The sequence below is a fragment of the Astatotilapia calliptera genome, chromosome 6 (genome assembly GCF_900246225.1).
Source record: "Astatotilapia calliptera chromosome 6, fAstCal1.2, whole genome shotgun sequence".
Classification (NCBI taxonomy): domain Eukaryota; kingdom Metazoa; phylum Chordata; class Actinopteri; order Cichliformes; family Cichlidae; genus Astatotilapia; species Astatotilapia calliptera.
Window position 1 is genome coordinate 30389307 of NC_039307.1, and position 17591 is coordinate 30406897.

Sequence of the window (17591 nt, forward strand, 5' to 3'; positions counted from 1 at the left end):
GATTCCTGAGCTTTCTGAGCATTAAGTACTTGTCATGTTTTACTTCTGGTTAATGTTTCATATTTGCTTCTGTCAAGCTTATACATATCCAGTGTGTTCTTTTGTCTATTCTTCATTTCCTGCTTTACTTTGGTAATCCTTTGCCTCTTGTGTTTTACAGTTGCTTTTACTTCCCATCTGTCCTCATCTAGCTGATTGTACAGCTGATATTACTCCCTGCCTTGATTAGCCTTCTGTGTATAACTTGTCCCGCATCCCCTTGGTCTTTTGTTGAGCTGCCTGTAGTCGTACCTTCTCTCTGTGTTCCCATGTTGTTGCCTTGTTTTTGGAATTCTGCTATTTAGTTTCTTGGCTCTCGCTACAGCCTAAATGAACAGCTCGCCTTTTGTTATTGGAACTCTGCCTCCCTGCATCTTGCATTTGGGTCCTCTCACTACACATCTCACAGTTCTAAACAGTCTATGTTTAACCAGGCCCAAGTTCAATAACTAATCAAATCACTGTGGGTCAGTCTGCATGTTCAACATGAAAGGATTCTGGAGCCTGCATTTATGACATCCTTTAAAAAATCACTTCAAAATCAATATTTATTTTAACATGCACCACTTGAATCTACCCATGAGGATCTAAAATCCAGTTATTAATTGAATATTTGATTAAAGTGAAAAAGAAAAAAAGCACAGGGTCAGAAGATTAGTGTTGATAATCCACAATCAGGTGCTCTTCAAAGACGAGGCCAGCGGTCGAATAGAGATTTTAATGTTCAAAAAGAAAAACAACGTTTGTGCTTATTATTAATGGCAGTCCTTGGTATTGATTTGGGGAGTGGGGGACGAAATCAGAGGGGCTTTGGTTTAAGACAAAAAAGTATTAATTCATGAATCAAACAATGGGTTTCAGATCAGAGAGTCTCCATCGTGATATGAAGAACAAACAAAACAGAGATTTCATTGAAAGGGCTTAAGAGGCACACCGTGTGCGAATTCTAGCATTTAACCCTAGAACACTATCGCTGGGTGATTTACACCCGAGAAAATACATTTACATGATTTCTCCCTCCTGCAGCTGTTTGCGTGTCGAGGAGCCTGTGCCTTCACCAGGGAAGTCTCAAATGTCCCAGGAATGGGTGGACCAAAGACCAGCTTTCCAGAGTCATTATTTTGTTTTAGGAGTTTTATTTTTCATTTTGTTAGACATAGCACAGTTAAAAGTAAAAGAAGACCACTCTAATTTGTCATGTGTTGTCATATTTTGATATATTTGATTACTTTTCATTGGTTATATTATATCGGGTAAAAATCACCCGGCATTAGTGATCGTGTTACTATTTATAGCGATAGTGTTCTAGGGTTAAGAGGCATTTCAAGTGGCTCCTTTACAACTCTGTTTGTACGCTGTACATTTGCAGCTATTTAAATGTCAGCACTCCTGCTGGTGTAATAGTATGTACGTTTTGCTTTTTGTTATTCAGACAGTAGGAAAATAAAAAAAAAGTTATTATTTGCCTCACCACAGGGGAATCCTATTTTTAACCTTTTGTAGCCTAAAGAATGGCACAAATCCAACCTGCTGAGGTGATTTTAAAAACTGCAGCACAGAGGAGTGGACAGGCAATTATTAGCACTTGAAAAATACAGTCTAAGCTGTTATATAATCAGACCCTTTTTTTATGTTTTGGGTTATTTGGGACTCATTAGGTTGAGGCGACACCGATTGTTCCCAGAGGGCTGACCATTTGGAAGCAAGTAACAGCAGAGGAAGTTAAAAACCATAAAGACAAAAACACAGAAGACGCTAAATCACGAGCTCATTACTGTGAGGTTTATCCAGGTCTGCAGCTTGACCTACTTAGTGATAACACTTTAGAACAATGTAAAGGAACGGCTGAGTTTGATCTGACACTCACAGCCTGTCGCACTGAGCTGCCCTAAAAACCCTGAAAAAGAATAATGGCAGAGGGGGAGGATGAGAGAAGGAAGCTGCCGAGAGGATGAAGGCACGAGAGGGAAATATGGAGGGGGGACCGTGGTGGCCTGGAGGGAAACATCTGATAAATCTATCAGCTGGGTTCAGAGGGGTAACCTTCACAATGTTCACAATGGAGCTGATGACGCGAGCGTTGAGGTTTAAAAAGAGGAAGATGTGAATGAGCTGAATGTATGAGCATCGGCTGTGCCTCCCGCTCGATGTAATTAAACAGAGGACATATGGCACCTCGGGGCTCATTTCACACGAGGGAAAAATGATAAAAATCTACACAGGCAGCTCGACTGATTGTGATCAGAGCAAATACAGAGAGCGCAGAGCAAACAGAGCCGCATTTCTGCAGTTGACAAATTGTTGATAAGAGGCTGAGGAGACAGGAGGACGTACGCAACTCAGAAAAATGTGTGTAACATCCTATATAAGAGAAAAATCGGAAAGTCTTACTGACACCATGTAGCTTAGAGTGTGTTTACCCAGACTAGCACTGCAATGAATAGACTGTATAGAAGCCTTCTTTTTTAAAAGTCATATGCTCTTATGACATAAGAAAAATATGCATAGTGAGTCAGCAGTAACACATAAACACTGAATGCTCTGACTGAGCATGGCAAAACAGGTTAGCAACAGAAACGCTGCAACATTAATCTCAATATAATAATATTATGTAGCAAAAAGTAAAAGGCCAACAACTGAAATGTGTTGTGGCAACAGGCTAAATGGGTAAATAAATGAATAGAACAGTTTAAAAATGACCAATAAAAACTCAATCAAGCTTAAACTAAATGCTAAAGAGTCAGAGGATAGTGAATAGTTACAACAGCTGCTTAAAACAATAAAGAATCCATTGAAATGCTTCTGTTACTCAGTATGTAAGCTGAACAAAGCACCAATTCATTAGCAGCCCTTATCTTAAAAAACAAAAAGAAAAACCTTTTAATACAATTTATGTTTTAATTACCATGCAGTTTAAAATTAATTCAGCAAAGTTGAAGCACATTTGGAACCTGACAAGTAGTGCTGATTAAAGAGCATTTGAGTTCATTTGATAAGACTCCAGGGAAGCACAATTGGCAAAAAATAAATAAATAAATAAACACTTTGGCGAAAGTGATGTAGCTAACAATTAAATTTATGTGCAATTAAGCTGGATTACAGAGACACAACAGCCAGATTTCAGACATTTCCCATTTAGAAACTGTCTGTCAACTATTGCAGTAGCAACACTGCCCATCTAACATCTCCATCTGCTTCAGCCACGGTCTCTGTGTGTGTGTGTGTGTGTGTGTGGGCACCTGCTTGCATGAGACTACATGCACTTTGCTGAACTTGCAAAGTGCCACCACGCAGCAGATGCGAGGTGCCAGAAAGGTAAATCATGCAAACCCTGAGTGTGCGCACAAACGCACACAAACTGCAATGCACGGACAGGATACACATACGGGGTGAAGAAACCAGGGTGCGTGCAGTGATCCCCCATGTCTCGGGTTGCCAGGGGGGTTGCTAGGGCAACAAATCACCGGCTGTCCCATTGGGTGAGTCAGCCTTCCCTAGGAGAAATATCACCCCAGTAAGTCTGAGAAAGAGCAATCCTATTACCGGTCTGTGGGTGTAGCAGTGTGTGTGTGTGCAGCAGTGTGTGCATACTGTACATGTGTTCTTTATGACTCATAAAAGCTTATTTATTTATTCATTAGTGCTATTTATTCTTCAGTTGTGCCACCTGCTGTAGTGTATTTTCTAATTGTGCTCTGACTCTGATCTTGTGAGCGCTTTTTTTTCCTCCTCTACCTTCTTTCATGTCTTTTCTGCACCAGTGAACAGATCAAATATCTGCTGCATGCAGGCTAAAATATCCCCGAAGATCTTGATAATTGAATCTGACTTACTTCCCCCGTCATCGTAGATATCTTAGAAGCTGGGGCTTTTTTTCTTCTACAGTGAATGAGCAGACATTTATCTTGGAATAATTACAGATCATGTCACAAAGGAGAGCTTATGTCATTATATTTACTGAAAGTGGATGTTGCTGTGTAGAAAAGAGAAGTATGTAAAGGTGCTGCTGAAAATCACAACTCAAGTGACAACAAAAACGCGTCTCTATCGTTTGATGAAGACGAAGTTCTGGAAGTGCACAGATGCAGCGTGTATGCGTGCGTGTTTAGTCATATGAATATGAATACGTACGCTGACGATCCGTTCATGCGTGCCCTCTGAGGAGATGATGGTTCCATTGAGTCCAACCAGCGACGGTAAGGTCTGGGACATCCAGTTAGTTACCATAGCCATGGTGCTGAGCACCGCTCCAATTTTCAACATGGGAACACTCATCCTGATGCATACACATTCACACACCGCACACACACACACACACACTAACAGAAACTCTGGCCGGCTCTCACACACAGTCCAAACTGTTCACAGCAGTCATTCTAACAAGAGCAGCTGCACAGCATGGTGTTACAGGTTGTGCAGTTGCTCTGTAGTGTTTGTTTAAAAAGAAAAGAAGAGAAAAAATCACGAATGTTCCCTCTGAAGTCTAAGACACTGCCACAGGTTAGTAGATAAATCCAGATGCATCCATGCAAAGACGCATCAAGTCCAAACATCCAGCTCAGGCTGCAGGAGGTGCTCCTGGAAACAGCTGGTCTGAACTGTGCGCGTATGTGTGTGTGCGTGTGTGTATGTGTGTGTTTCCTGGACTCCTTCCTTCGTCTGGCAGTGAGGCGTTGTGGCTGAGCCAGCGCTGCTCTCTCATTTATCCGCTAACTCTCTGCCTCTCCCTCCCTCCCGCCTTTCCTCCACCCTCTCTCGCAGACACACTCCTCCATCTCTCTCCCAGACTCTCACCTATTCCTTCCACTTCTTTATCCAAGCGCCACAGTCTCCTCTCAAACCATATTTCATTCAATGAAAAAAAGCACGCCACAAAAAAAGTGCTAACGAGAAAAAAAAGAATATTCATCTGACACTTATCCCATTCTCTTGCTTTTTTCACCCTTTTATCATTTCCATACCCATTTTCTTCTTCTTTTACCTGACCTTTAATTTTCCCTTTTCATCCTGACTGCAGTCAACACCTTTCTTTTTCCTTTCTGTCCAATGTCCCCATCTTTTCCTTGATATTGATTAAATGCAGACGCCTACAGGAATGCACAATGATCTGGACTGACCTCTCCCTTAAGTGTGTGCGTGCGTGTGTGCATTTGTGCTTCATGTAAATCACACACTGATGCAACACTGCCACCACGTGGCCCTCGGTGCCTGCCGACAACCAAACTGTGTAAGAGATTTTACACTGGATTTGATCAAAACTTCAGAGAAAGTACAAGATGTACAGATGCTTTATTTGATCTGGCTCTGCAGCATTTCCATGGCAGCAACAAACTCCAAAAATAAAGTTCAGCCTGTGTGCCACTTCTGTCACTGTGTTTACAACGTTTGCATCCACCTGCTGGGGACTGCAGATTAAAAGGAGTTGGTACAGCACTTATGCACAAAGCCTAACTGTGTCCCAGTTAAATAATATACTTACTGTATACACGATACACTATACTACCTAAGTCTAAGTCTCTATGTGCATTTTGAAGGCTTTTATTCCTGGTACCCACTCTGTCTATCAGCAGCATTTGCAACACTGCTACTCTTCAGACTATTGTTCTGTTATTGATTGTTTTTGCAATGAAGATGAGTTTTTCTAGCTTGATATGTTTTATTTTCCCAGTGGTTTAACTTACAACCACAGTTTGTCTTAATTTTTGTGAAGCGGTGAGCTGTGTTTCTTTAAAAAAATGTTTTCTGGCACTTTTTTAAACCAAATGACTAACTGCCCTAATCACTGGCTTATTTATTTATATGAATGAATAAATGAAAGCCTTGCAGGCCGTAAAAAAATTAAGTGCCATTATTATGCTAACTAGCACAATTAGTAGTTCAAAACAATCCCATTTGTTAGTCTTACGCTGAGCCATGACATTTTGTTTCCCTTCTCTTCCCTGTGATTGGCTGTGCTTCACAAACACAAGGTTTGCACAACAGATTGGGGGAGGGGGTACATTACATATTAGACCATGTCATGTATCATCTATTTAATAACATCTAAGCCAGGATGCAGAAGCACTGTAAGATTTAGTAGCTTGTAGAAAAACCTTAAACCTAACCTTAAAAAAAGCTGTGTGACTTTGTCATAGAAAAAATATTGAAGGAATTTTCAGCCCACTCTTCTTGACAGAGTTAATTCAGTTCACTGGTTTTATGCACATCTCTTTTAAAGTCCACAAAAGTATTTCAGTCAGGTTGAGCTCTGGACTTTGACTGGACCATTGCAATGCCTTGATTCTTTTCTTTTTCAGCCATTAATTTGTAGATTGGGATCATTGTCCTGTTGAATTTCCCAATTTGGGCCAAGCTTGAGCTGTCAGACAGACAGCTGACTCCAGAATACTTTGTTAACAGAGGAGTTCATGTTTGAACGAGTGACTTGTCCCGTGGCTTCAAAATAAGCTCAAATAATCAGCCCTCCACCAACAAAGCTGACAGCTGGTATGATGGGCTTGTGCTGATAATCTGTGTTTGGTTTTCTCCAAACAGCTTCTTCTCAGAAAGAAGAGGCTTTCTTCTGGTAACCCGTCCAGCCAGGCAATACTTGTTCAGTCATTTTTAAACTGTATACTGTTGTGAACTTTAATATTTAACATGCCAACTGAGGCCTGGAAATCTCTTGAATTTTTTGCAGTTTCTCTGAGTACTGACCTTGAGGTAAATTTCCTAGAAGCGTCCACTCTTGGGAAAACTGGCAACTGCCTTGAATGTTTTCCACTTATGAATATTCTTTGTCAGTGTTGAACGATGGACTTCAAATTGCTTGGAAATGTCCCTATAACCCTTCTCAGATCGATGGGCAGCAACATTTGCGTCTTTGTGTTTCCTCACTGGCAGTGTGTTAACACACACCTGAATGCTCCAGACCAGCAAACTGACGAAACATCTGCTTTTATAGAGGCGCTCGCACCCGCTCATGATCAGTTAATCACGTGTATTTGATCAGCAGCGCCTGGCTACTCTTAATTGTTATGGAAGCAGTAAGTGTTCTGCATTTTGGCTGATGTTTATAATAACCCATATAAAGTCTTTTTTCTTTTATTTAATATAACCTGACATATAAAACCTTAAATGTGAAAGACGCTGTACATTTTTTTTTTTAAAGCCTGCATATACATCTTTTTTTTTCTTGCAACAGTGGCTTGAGTTGAGTGTTGTTGTGAGCTGCTGCTAAATGAATCCTTTACCCATGAGACACATTTCACTGTATTTTTTTCTGACCGTATTTAGGACAGCACTTAAGTGGCAATTTTTGATGAAGTCTACAAAATACGGTAATGAATGTAAAGCTTAAAAAAAGAACTAAACACAAACTAAGTATACTGTACTGTAAATTCATCGTGTGTATGAAAATGTAATGCAAGGATCAAACACAATATTGGAATAGTGTCAAATAGGCCTCACGCTAATCACCAGTCAAGAGGAGGATCAAAATCATTGAATGATATACATTTTTAACAATGGACATTTGCAGTTTGTAATTAGTTGAGTCTAATGAAAATAGGATAATACTGACACATCAGGCTGGTGTTTTTGAGCTGTAAAAGGCCACCCGTGATGCTAAACAGACTGCAGTGCACAACTAGCAGCCCTGTAACAACTTCAAGAGCTATAGAAGGACATGGCTCTTCCCCGTCTCCTGCCTCGAGCAATTATGTGTCAACAATTTAACTAACCAACACTAAATATTTTATAGCGCCTTTGTTCTCATCAGGAGTAACATACTCGTTGTTTTTTTCTAGATAAAGAGTCTGCAGAATACACATGGATTATACATAAAATCTCCTTCAGCAAATATTCTAAACATGAATATTTCAATCAGCTGCACTTAAGGTTACACAGTCATGAGGAGGAGGAGGGCAACAACAGAGCCAACATGACAAGTGAGTGGTGTAAAACACCTTCAGGGTGTTTCTGGTCACTGACTCAGGTGGCTGCCTCTCTGCATTTTTACAAACTAATCATCGCCATCTTTTCAGTAGAGTGGAACGACAAAGTTTCTCAGAACAATACAGTACAACAGATCAAAACAAGAAGAAAACTCAAAACTATAATATAATAAAAAAAATAACTCAAACAATGAATATAGATGATCGTGATTTCTCTGAGCATAAAACTTGGCAAAACAAATCTATAAAAATATAATTTTTGGGAGGTCGATTTTGATCTAAACTCCTTTGTCAGCAATATTTACTTTATCTAATATGTTTTAAGATGTGGATCTATATAAAGCATTTTATTTCTTTCAGTCAATTTCTTTCATTTTATTTTAGTCCTGTTTTTGTGACTTATAAATATGTTTCCCTTAAAAAAAAATGCATGCTCTAACTGTTAGCATGTAGGCAATATGGCTAAACTATTTTGGGGATGTCCAGCAAATACCAGGAGATATAAAAGACACAAGGTTGGTTAACAAAATGATAAATCAGAGTACATCAATTCTTTCCAAGAACCACTTTAAAGTTTAGAAACTTTTAAATTTTGACTCATTTGACACAAAGGTTGAATGGATAAGTTGGGGACACGGTGTCTCCTTACCTTACATGAGCTGACAGTGACCAGCAGCAGCAGCAGCAACCACAGGGCTTCAGGTGGACTCATGGCTGTCCTTTTCTCTCCCTCTGGTATTCCTGGTCTTGACCCAGCTTTGACACGCACCAGACATGAAAGAAAACTTGGTACTGTACACCTTCCTTGCTTAGCCTTGAGGTTATGACTAATTTGACTAGTCTGGAGTGACTGAATCCCCTCAGGCTGTGGAAGAAGAGCACAGTGCTAGTGTTCTTGCTGTGGAGAGCCACTCAGGAGCTGACTGGAGACAGCAACTGTCTTTGAGGAAGATTAGAGAGGAGGCGTAGGGAAGGAGGAGTTGGTGAAAAGGATGATTATTTGGTGCTTAACACAGCCAGTGAATATACAGTTAATTAGTGAGTGGGTGCACTTGTTAGTAACAGATTGCATGTGAGATTGTACTGCTGATTCTGGTATCATAAACTTACTCCCTGGAACTCAGGAAAACTTTTTCTATTAATTTGGAAAAAGGGGCGTAATTGTACGGAATCTTAGTTTTTAAAAACTCTCAAATTCTCCCAAATTTGGGAGTTTTTAAAAACTCCTAAATGTAATGATAAAAACTGTTCACTGGTAAGGTTGTCAAAATAAAAAAAATCATTACTCAGATAATTTAATAATCGATACTAAAAATTGGTATAATACCAACAGTGCTGTCTTGGCTCCTGCAGTTGATACACGACTTCAGCCCCTCATGACACAGGAATAGTGATTCATCTCATATCGCATGACTATATAAGAGTGATATATAAAAGAGTTTTTTACACTCATAGTTCACAACACTGAACATTTTCTAAAGTTAAGCAAAGCCCTCACTTTCACAAAACTGGAACATTAAACAGTTGCTAATGCTAATCTAGCTGCCGCGCACATTAACGTTAGCCTTTTAACTGCTAGCAGTTTAGCCCTGTGTTAAGCTATGATTAAGGTAGCAGCATGTTAAATCAATATTAGATGTGACTGAACAGCATTTTACAGCATAGTATAAAAGATGGACGTTGTACTGTAACTGTCACGTATGCTGGTGTGGTACAGTAACGTCACCCATTGTTTTCTAATAATAAGTCTAATGACTTGTGATTGACAAGTGTTTACCCAATTAGGGTTTGGGTACATACCACAATTTTAAGAAAACAGACTCAATGTTTTATTCAATAAGAACAAAACGGAGTGACTAAACATATAAACCTAGCAGGAAAGTGTTTACAGAGGCCATGACAGAAAGCCTTTTTCCCATAAACGTCTATGGGACCCCAGGTCTTTTTCAACCACAGCTATCGCCATCTGGTGGCCTTTAGGCAGAATGCAGCCTTTTAGGCACTGATGTATTGGGTTAATTTTTTCCACCTATAAGTTATGTCCATGTGTTATAATGTCTATGGTTTTGAGCATTAGGTTAAAGGCTAGGCTAGCCCCAGTTAACGAACATGATACAAGTCAAGGCAAGCTTTGTCATGTTGGTAAGTAAAATGTTAGCATATATTCTGGTAATTATTCCCAGTACACACCTCAGATGGCTTAAAACAAATAAGATAAAGAGAAAAAAACTTCCTTTCCTCTGCATTGTTCTCTCTCTGGACACTGACATCTATCTTCAGTACACAAACCGAACAGGAATAAATTACTAACTTGTGCTGGCTGTCTTCCATGTGAACCTGCCACTCTGGCTTTAAACACAATGTAGGTGACTTTCATGTCACACAATCCATATTTCATTGCTGGAAATTAGCTGTTAAATACTCTTGGATGAGCTCGCTGTGTTCACTCGCTTCCCCTCATTAAAGTTTCAGCATGATTGTAATGCAGATTTCAAGACGGCACAGCAGGCAGAGAGAGAGAGTAACAGGAAAGGCCAACTGAAGAAGACATGGGTGGCGAGAGAGAAATATAGTGCACGCATGCTCGGCCTGTAGTATAAACCCAATAACAAATAGTCATACACCTTACGCACAACCTCATTACTCCAGCTGTGTGTGAAATTAAAGACAAACTTGACTTCATGCCAACCAAACAACAGGGCCCAGCCAGAAATTCATGAATCACTTTTCACTCAAATGTTCTGGTTAAAGAAATTATTATTATTATTACTTATTTTTGTATTTTTATTATTTTCAGTGAAAGCTTTTGAATGCTGCTGATGTAAACCCAGCAGTGGCTTTATTTTCACCTTCGATATTCTGCACTTTGGAAATGATTCAAAATTTAATTGGGTTTTAAATTCATGTTTAGAGATGACATTTCAAGCATGTTAAGGTCACTGCAATCCAGTTAACGATAGGTTTAACATTTTACACATCAGCCTACACAGTGACCTTTCAAAATAAGGGAGTTCAAACATGTGCTCGTTACACTCACAAAATGTAGTTTTACTATACGTCATGAAGAGCTCCATAAGTATCTCAAGTATTTGGAAAATCGGCTCATTTTTCAGGTCTTTTTTTTCCTGCACTTGTGTTACAATCTTCACTCCTCAGAAGCTGTGTGCAGTGAAGATATGAGCAATGTTGTTTTTGTTTTGTTTTGTGAAAGAACAAGAACGTGATGAAAATGCAAACAGCCACAAATGCAGCAGCTAACAGGACATCAACTCTTTGTAAAGACAGCATGCTTATATAAAGCAAATTGTGAGAAACTGACCCATGTGAAAGAGCAAAAGCTTGCTTTTAAACAGGTAACAAAAGCAGTGATGAGCAGTCAGGCTTGTAGGATTAATCTCCATTTCTAGCACTACTTTTTTCTCCAGCAGAGTCAGCCTGGCCACATTTTCCTTCCCAGCTTTGCTCTTGGCTTCGTGGTAGTAATTAATCACTATAAGAAAGTGTGTCTTCTGTGGAGCTGTAGCCTTTGGTTTATGTTAATTCGATGCATTGCTTATTCAGTACATCTCAGGCCATGTTGAAGATTAACTAGAAAGTAATATAACGAATACTGTAACAAATAATTATCTGCTGAGAGAAAGTAACTTAATGTATTTTGTAATTTATTATGTGATTCATTCAATTTTCAGAACAAGTACCCCCACACTACCCCAAAATATGGACACTTCCAGAGACATAACTACCTCAGTGTGATCCTCTGTTTCTTCAAATCCCATTTCAAAGTCTTGAGATGATCGTAATTTACTTTTGCCGTCTTGGCCTCTTGGCAGAGCAAAGGGACTGATCTGAAATGGTAATGATCGGATCACAGATAATCCTCCTTTATGAAACTTGGAATAACCCAAATTTTAAAAATGGAAATAGTATGAACAGAAATGGTAAATGGGCTGATTCCTCTATAGCGCTTTTCTACTTTTCCGCTCTATACAACATGCCACATTCACATTCACCAGACACATGCACTGTCTTCTATGCTTTTAAGTGCTTACTTACCATTCACACTCCAATGGATGCATCAGAGAGCATCCATTGGAGTTGGTTAATATTTTGCCCAAGGATATTTGGCATACAGACTAGGGGAGCCAGGGATTGAACCACCAAACTTCCAATCAGCAGATCACCTGCTCTACCTCCTGAGCTACCCCATGAATGAATGGCTGAGCCCATAAACTCACCAGGAAAATGTCAAGTCCAATGGCTGTCTATGATAATAATAATAATAATGGATTGCATTTATATAGCGCTTTTCTGGGCCCTCAAAGTGCTTTACAGTTCTGCTATTCATTCACTCTCACATTCACACACTGGTGGAGGCAAGCTATAGTTGTAGCCACAGCTGCCCTGGGGCAGACTGACAGATGATGACTTCTATCAGACCACACATCTTTTTGTGACAACTGTAGCCTCACCGGTGGCCATTAAAAAGAATGCTCGTTTAAGACACTTCTGCTTTCACCTGAAACAAGGTTCCCCCTTTTTATACTTTTACTTAGAACATGAAGAGTGAATGTTGCAGAAGCAGGTTTCTGTGCAGCTGTGTATGAATGGCATTTTAGTGCATAAATCAATTTTTGTAACATTTTATGCTTTCTACCCTTATGGTCAAGATACTTTATTATAGGTGGATTTCATACCAAGAAACTAAGAATGCGCACAACTAGACGTTTAAAGATTGCTGCTCTTGCTAGTCATCACGAGAAATACTAGCCAATTAAGAATTATTCTCATTTTAGTATCACGCAGCAGTTACCTGTTGTGTCAAAGATAGATTATGACGTCCCACCGACCACCAACTGGAGCTCCAATTGGAAACAATGAAGTGACTGTAAACAATTGTCAGATATGCTAACTACCATAGCTCTGCAGTACTTGAAGATACAAAATAAATAAATAAATAAATAAATTAGATTTTAAAAACTAAAAATAAAGGTTGAATGTTGGTAAAAGAAGGAATTGGTAATCACTTGTAACGTAACACAACCTAGCAGACCACACACAACTAATCTGATATAGTGTGTTCAACATTGTACATGACAGTGTGCATAATTCAGCTAAATTTCAAATGCAATTTGATTATTAAGGAATGTGATTAGCAATTTTATGCAGCTTTTATGTAGCTAATCTTGTTCATTAGTTTTTATTTATTTATTTATTTTCATGTTCTATCTTTTAAATGTGTCCACGAGTGCGATTTAGTTTAAAGGAAATAAAAAATAAGTTACCAATAAGAAACCATCAACATTTGCTGAGACCGACACACCTGCAGGCTCTAAGAACAGTTTCAATTTGACATGTATTATGAAATTGCAGAACTAAAGCTGCTCCTGGAGTTGTCTTTGTTAAGCAAATGTATTCACTAAAAAAAACAAACAAATTTCATCATATTAACTTAAATGTACATTGTGTACTTTTATTAAAATATGTTAATCAGTCACTTCCCCACACATATATGCATAGAAAGATCTCGAGGCAATCACACACCACAGTTTGTTAAGCAGAAAAAAATATTAAACATGGCTTCGCAATGTTGAAAAAAAAGAAAAAAAATGCACTGCCCCAGTACCCATTTTTAAAAAATATTTACTCCAGAAGGAGCTCCATTATAGCACCATGATGAATTAAACTCCAATATACATGACATAACAGATTGGCATAATTGAAAAATTACAACAACAACAGATAAAAACAACACAACAAATTGAGGTTTGATGACAATGCTGAAGAACATGGAGAATGAATGTTGCAGAAACATGCTTCTGTGTGACTACATATGGATGAGATTTGAGTGCACAGCTCATTATTTGTAAGAACAGAAGGACACGAATGAAACTGTGAGAGCACCACTTACTCCTTCAAAAAGAAAAGAGGACAAAATGAGTGTCGCTGAGGGGTTTTTAACAATCATTACATGTATGCTGTTCTCTTAATCACAGCATGTAAGCCCACAGTGAGAATGCATGACAGGGCTGTGTGAATGAAGGACAGAGTATGCAAACGAGTGTGTGTACAGAAGAAGGAACACTGTTGTAGGTATATCAACTTATAAATATGTGGTTTTGAATCATTTTTTTTTTCTTTTTATCCCTGCATGTAAAAAATGTCCATGGCTCGTTTTCCCTGTAAATTACTCCCTGACTCTGTTAACCGTTGAAACAAACCGGGCCAACTTCGAAACCAAATTTCTGGTTCTTATTTCCAAAATCGGACACAGCTACATCGATGATGGGAAGCGTGTTGGACAGCGGAGAGTCAAATTCCAAAACTGTCCTCTCCTGCCCTGAGCGTGTCTAGAGCAGACAAAGACAATTGAATAAAGTAAATAAATAATAAAATCATTAATTAATAAGTTATCCTCAAAAGCGTGTCTGAGTTCCTCACCCGACACCCGTCGTATAGTGCAGTGATGTAATGTGTGTTCTCGTATGTCAGCTCCTCGCCGTCGCTGCTTCTAAAGCGCAGTGCGTATTCGTGGTTGTACGTGGCGGTGTGCAGCCAAGCAGCAGAGTTAAGGCAGTGGTAGGTGAATATCTGCTTGGCTGTGGCACTTAGCAGCTTCAGGAAGGTCATCTGGACAATGTGGACTGAAACGCCATCTGACCCGGAGTAGGAAAACTGGAGCACCAAGATCACACTGACTCATTAACAACACCATACAAAGTCAAAACAGTGCAGACAAAGCAAATATAACTGCAAACAGTTTTGGGTGTAACACATTACAAAGTAACACATTACTGCAATCACATTACATTTTTCAGTAGCACGGTATGTAAAGCATTGCTATGTTAAATTCGGTAATCACCTTACGGTTGCAAGTATCTTGTTACTTGCGTTACAAAGGTTCTTCGCTTATCTGAATGCTGGGCAAATAGAGAGAAAAAAAATCAAACAAACATGTTGTTTTCCCTAAGGGAGAGACCAGCAAAGACAAAGCTCAATTCCACCCCTAGTATTTGCGATCTTATTCTTTCGGTCACTATCCAAAGCTCATGACCATAGATGAGAGTAGGGTGGCTTCATAAGGCCACCACCTGATGAAGCCAACAGAACCACATCATGTATGAAAAGCAGACAAGATTCTCAGACCACCCGAATAAATGCCTTCTCCCACTTGGCTACACCTAGAAATTCTGTCCATAAAAATTATGAACAGGATCGATGACAAAGGCGAAGAGCAGCCTTGCCGGGAACAAGTCCGATTTACTGCCACCGGCCCTCTCATCCCCAGACTGCTTCCTCTACGGAAGACATGTCAGAGGGATTAAGGAGGTCCTCGAAGTATTCCTTCCACCGCCCGACTATATCCTCAGTCGAAGTCAACAGCGCTCCACCAATGATACACAGTGCAGGTAAAGCACATCTTTCCCCTCCCAAGTTGCCTCACAGTTTGCCAGAATCTCTCCGAGGCAGTCCAAAAGCCTTTTTCCATGGTCTTGCAGAACTCCTCCCAGTTTTTGCTTCAGCCGCTGCCCACTGGCCTGTCAGTAGCTATCGGCTGCCTCCAAAGTCCCCCAGGCTAACCAAGCCTGATAGGACTCCTTCAGCCTGATTATTCCCTTTACCTCCAGTGTCCACCATCTAGTTTGGGAGTCACCACCACAACGGGCACCAAACACCCTGAAGCCGCAGCTCAGAGTAGCAGCTTCACCAGTGGAGATGCTAAACATGATCTATTTGGACTCAGTGTCCCCAGTCTCCCTTGGAATGCTACCATAGCTCTGCTAGAGGTTGGAGATGAATATCTTGCAGACTAGGTCATTATACAGGGTGGGCCATTCATATGGATACACTGTAATAAAATGGGAATGGACAAAGAAGCCATCTATGTCCACTGTGAGCGACCATCTTTGAACAGAGGCGGGGGTTTACGACACCAACTCTCTGCCATCTATAATCCAGTTCTGAGATCCCTTCCCAGACGCCTTAACGCCCACTCACATCCTGGGCCATCTGACCTCAGGAATTCGCATGATAAGGTGGGGCCAGGTTTCACAATGAACACACCCGAAACTCTGGCTGATTGGGACCCACGCCCAGTTTCCCACCTTGGCTCAGGCGATTAGAGGATCATCAGGGGGTCCTTTTGTCCCTCTGTGGGGGGTCACTCCCACTAGGTTTATATCTGGGACTCTCCACCATTTGACCTTAGAACTGAAGAAGCTTCTCGGATGAGAGGTGAAACGTCTTCAAGCAACTTAAAGAAGTCCAGACGCTTTTCTTTGCAAGCTCCTTTGACCGCTGGGCATTTAAGTAGGTTACATTGTTGGTTCTACAAATGTTTGCCCTAGAAGTGTAAATCAGAATATGCACACAAAAACTTGTTAACCAAGCTTCCTAGCCTTAAGGCCCTTTCACATCGGACGCAGCACACGCAGCGCTGTGTTCTGAAACCCATTCGTGTCTATAATGGTTTCCTGCTGCGCCGAGCAAAGTGCAGCACAAGTCAGAGAGACACATGTTTTGAAATGACAAGAAACGGGCACATCTAGTACACGTAGAGTACTAGTTTTACAAACCAACTTTCATACCTCTTAGCTTTTTTAAACTGTTATATTATTTTTAAATTTAAATTTACCACACAACTGTTGTTTAACATTAATCTGAAGTTTTCTTTGAGCTTGTTTTTCCAAGTCTACTACCCTTTGCAGAATTCTGAACTCGTAAAGACAAGAATGGAGCAGCACCTGCGTCCCTCCAGGCCACAGCAGTTCATTTGACGGAGCAGCACACATTCAGATTTTTGCCCTCACCTGAATCCTCCCTCACTAAAACTTAAAAAAACAAAAAGCATTTTAATTTCTCCTCTTTAACAGTCTTAGCTGGGCAGCTTTGGCTGCACAATTATTCTCTGTCTTCACCTGCAGACTTCTTCTTCCTCTTGTTGGAGTTAGCAAGTTTTGCAGAACATGCTGCCTATTCCGCTATTAACCGCTGGACTTTCCTTTTACTTGACATGATAAGTACGAAAGTACCATAATTAGCATAAAAATGTATGTTTATTTTGCAGTTGAACATCAAGGACACAAACCTATTCAAGCTTTATTATTATTATTGTTGTTGTTATTATTATTGTTATTATGATATTATTATTATTATTATTATTAGCTTTTAATGCAGCCAATTTTCCCATGAGAATAGCCAGCTAAGGTAAACACATGCAGATGTGAATATGGTTGCTATTACAAATACTATGCACCTGTCTGCAATACAGACAGATAAATATTTTATTATTGACAGGGTTGCTGCCCCTTACATCAAACCAGAAAAAACACATGGTCCCCATGGATGTTCATGAGAGGTTAGCTTTGACTTTTAAATAATTTTAAGTTTCAGGATCTTTGCAGTAGAATGCAGCAGCTATAGTCACAAATTGGCTTGCTGCAACACACCAATGATTCTTTAGGTGAGCCAAGCGATTTTAAAGCCAGAGTGTGTTTCCATCCCATCTCTACAGTACCACAGTAGGTGGACAGGATTTCTGGAGAAGTTGGAACTATTTCTTAGCAGGAGTTTAAAGCCATCTGTGTCTTTGTATTCATTTAAAGCTGAAATCTAAAATTG

General features: G+C 39.9%; 2 protein-coding genes across 4 annotated transcripts in view; both read right to left on the reverse strand.

The window, feature by feature from the left end:
• Positions 1 to 8889, reverse strand: part of LOC113024489 (noelin-2-like) — a 38359-nt gene extending 29470 nt beyond the window's left edge. The window contains exon 1 of one of the 2 annotated variants that reach the window (XM_026171627.1): positions 8623 to 8889. In XM_026171627.1, the coding sequence (XP_026027412.1) occupies positions 8623 to 8685 (63 nt within the window). In that variant the 5' untranslated portion in view covers positions 8686 to 8889. Of the gene's footprint in view, positions 1 to 4170; positions 4759 to 8622 lie in introns of those variants that run through there. The other variant, XM_026171626.1, reaches the window with a different exon arrangement.
• Positions 8890 to 13565: 4676 nt separating this feature from the next.
• Positions 13566 to 17591, reverse strand: part of LOC113024491 (collagen alpha-1(XI) chain-like) — a 47351-nt gene continuing 43325 nt past the window's right edge. The window contains exons 65-66 of one of the 2 annotated variants that reach the window (XM_026171628.1): positions 14412 to 14645; positions 13566 to 14320 (exon numbers count right to left, since the gene is read on the reverse strand). In XM_026171628.1, coding sequence (XP_026027413.1) covers positions 14174 to 14320; positions 14412 to 14645 — 381 coding nt within the window. In that variant the 3' untranslated portion in view covers positions 13566 to 14173. Of the gene's footprint in view, positions 14321 to 14411; positions 14646 to 14832; positions 14891 to 17591 lie in introns of those variants that run through there. The other variant, XM_026171629.1, reaches the window with a different exon arrangement.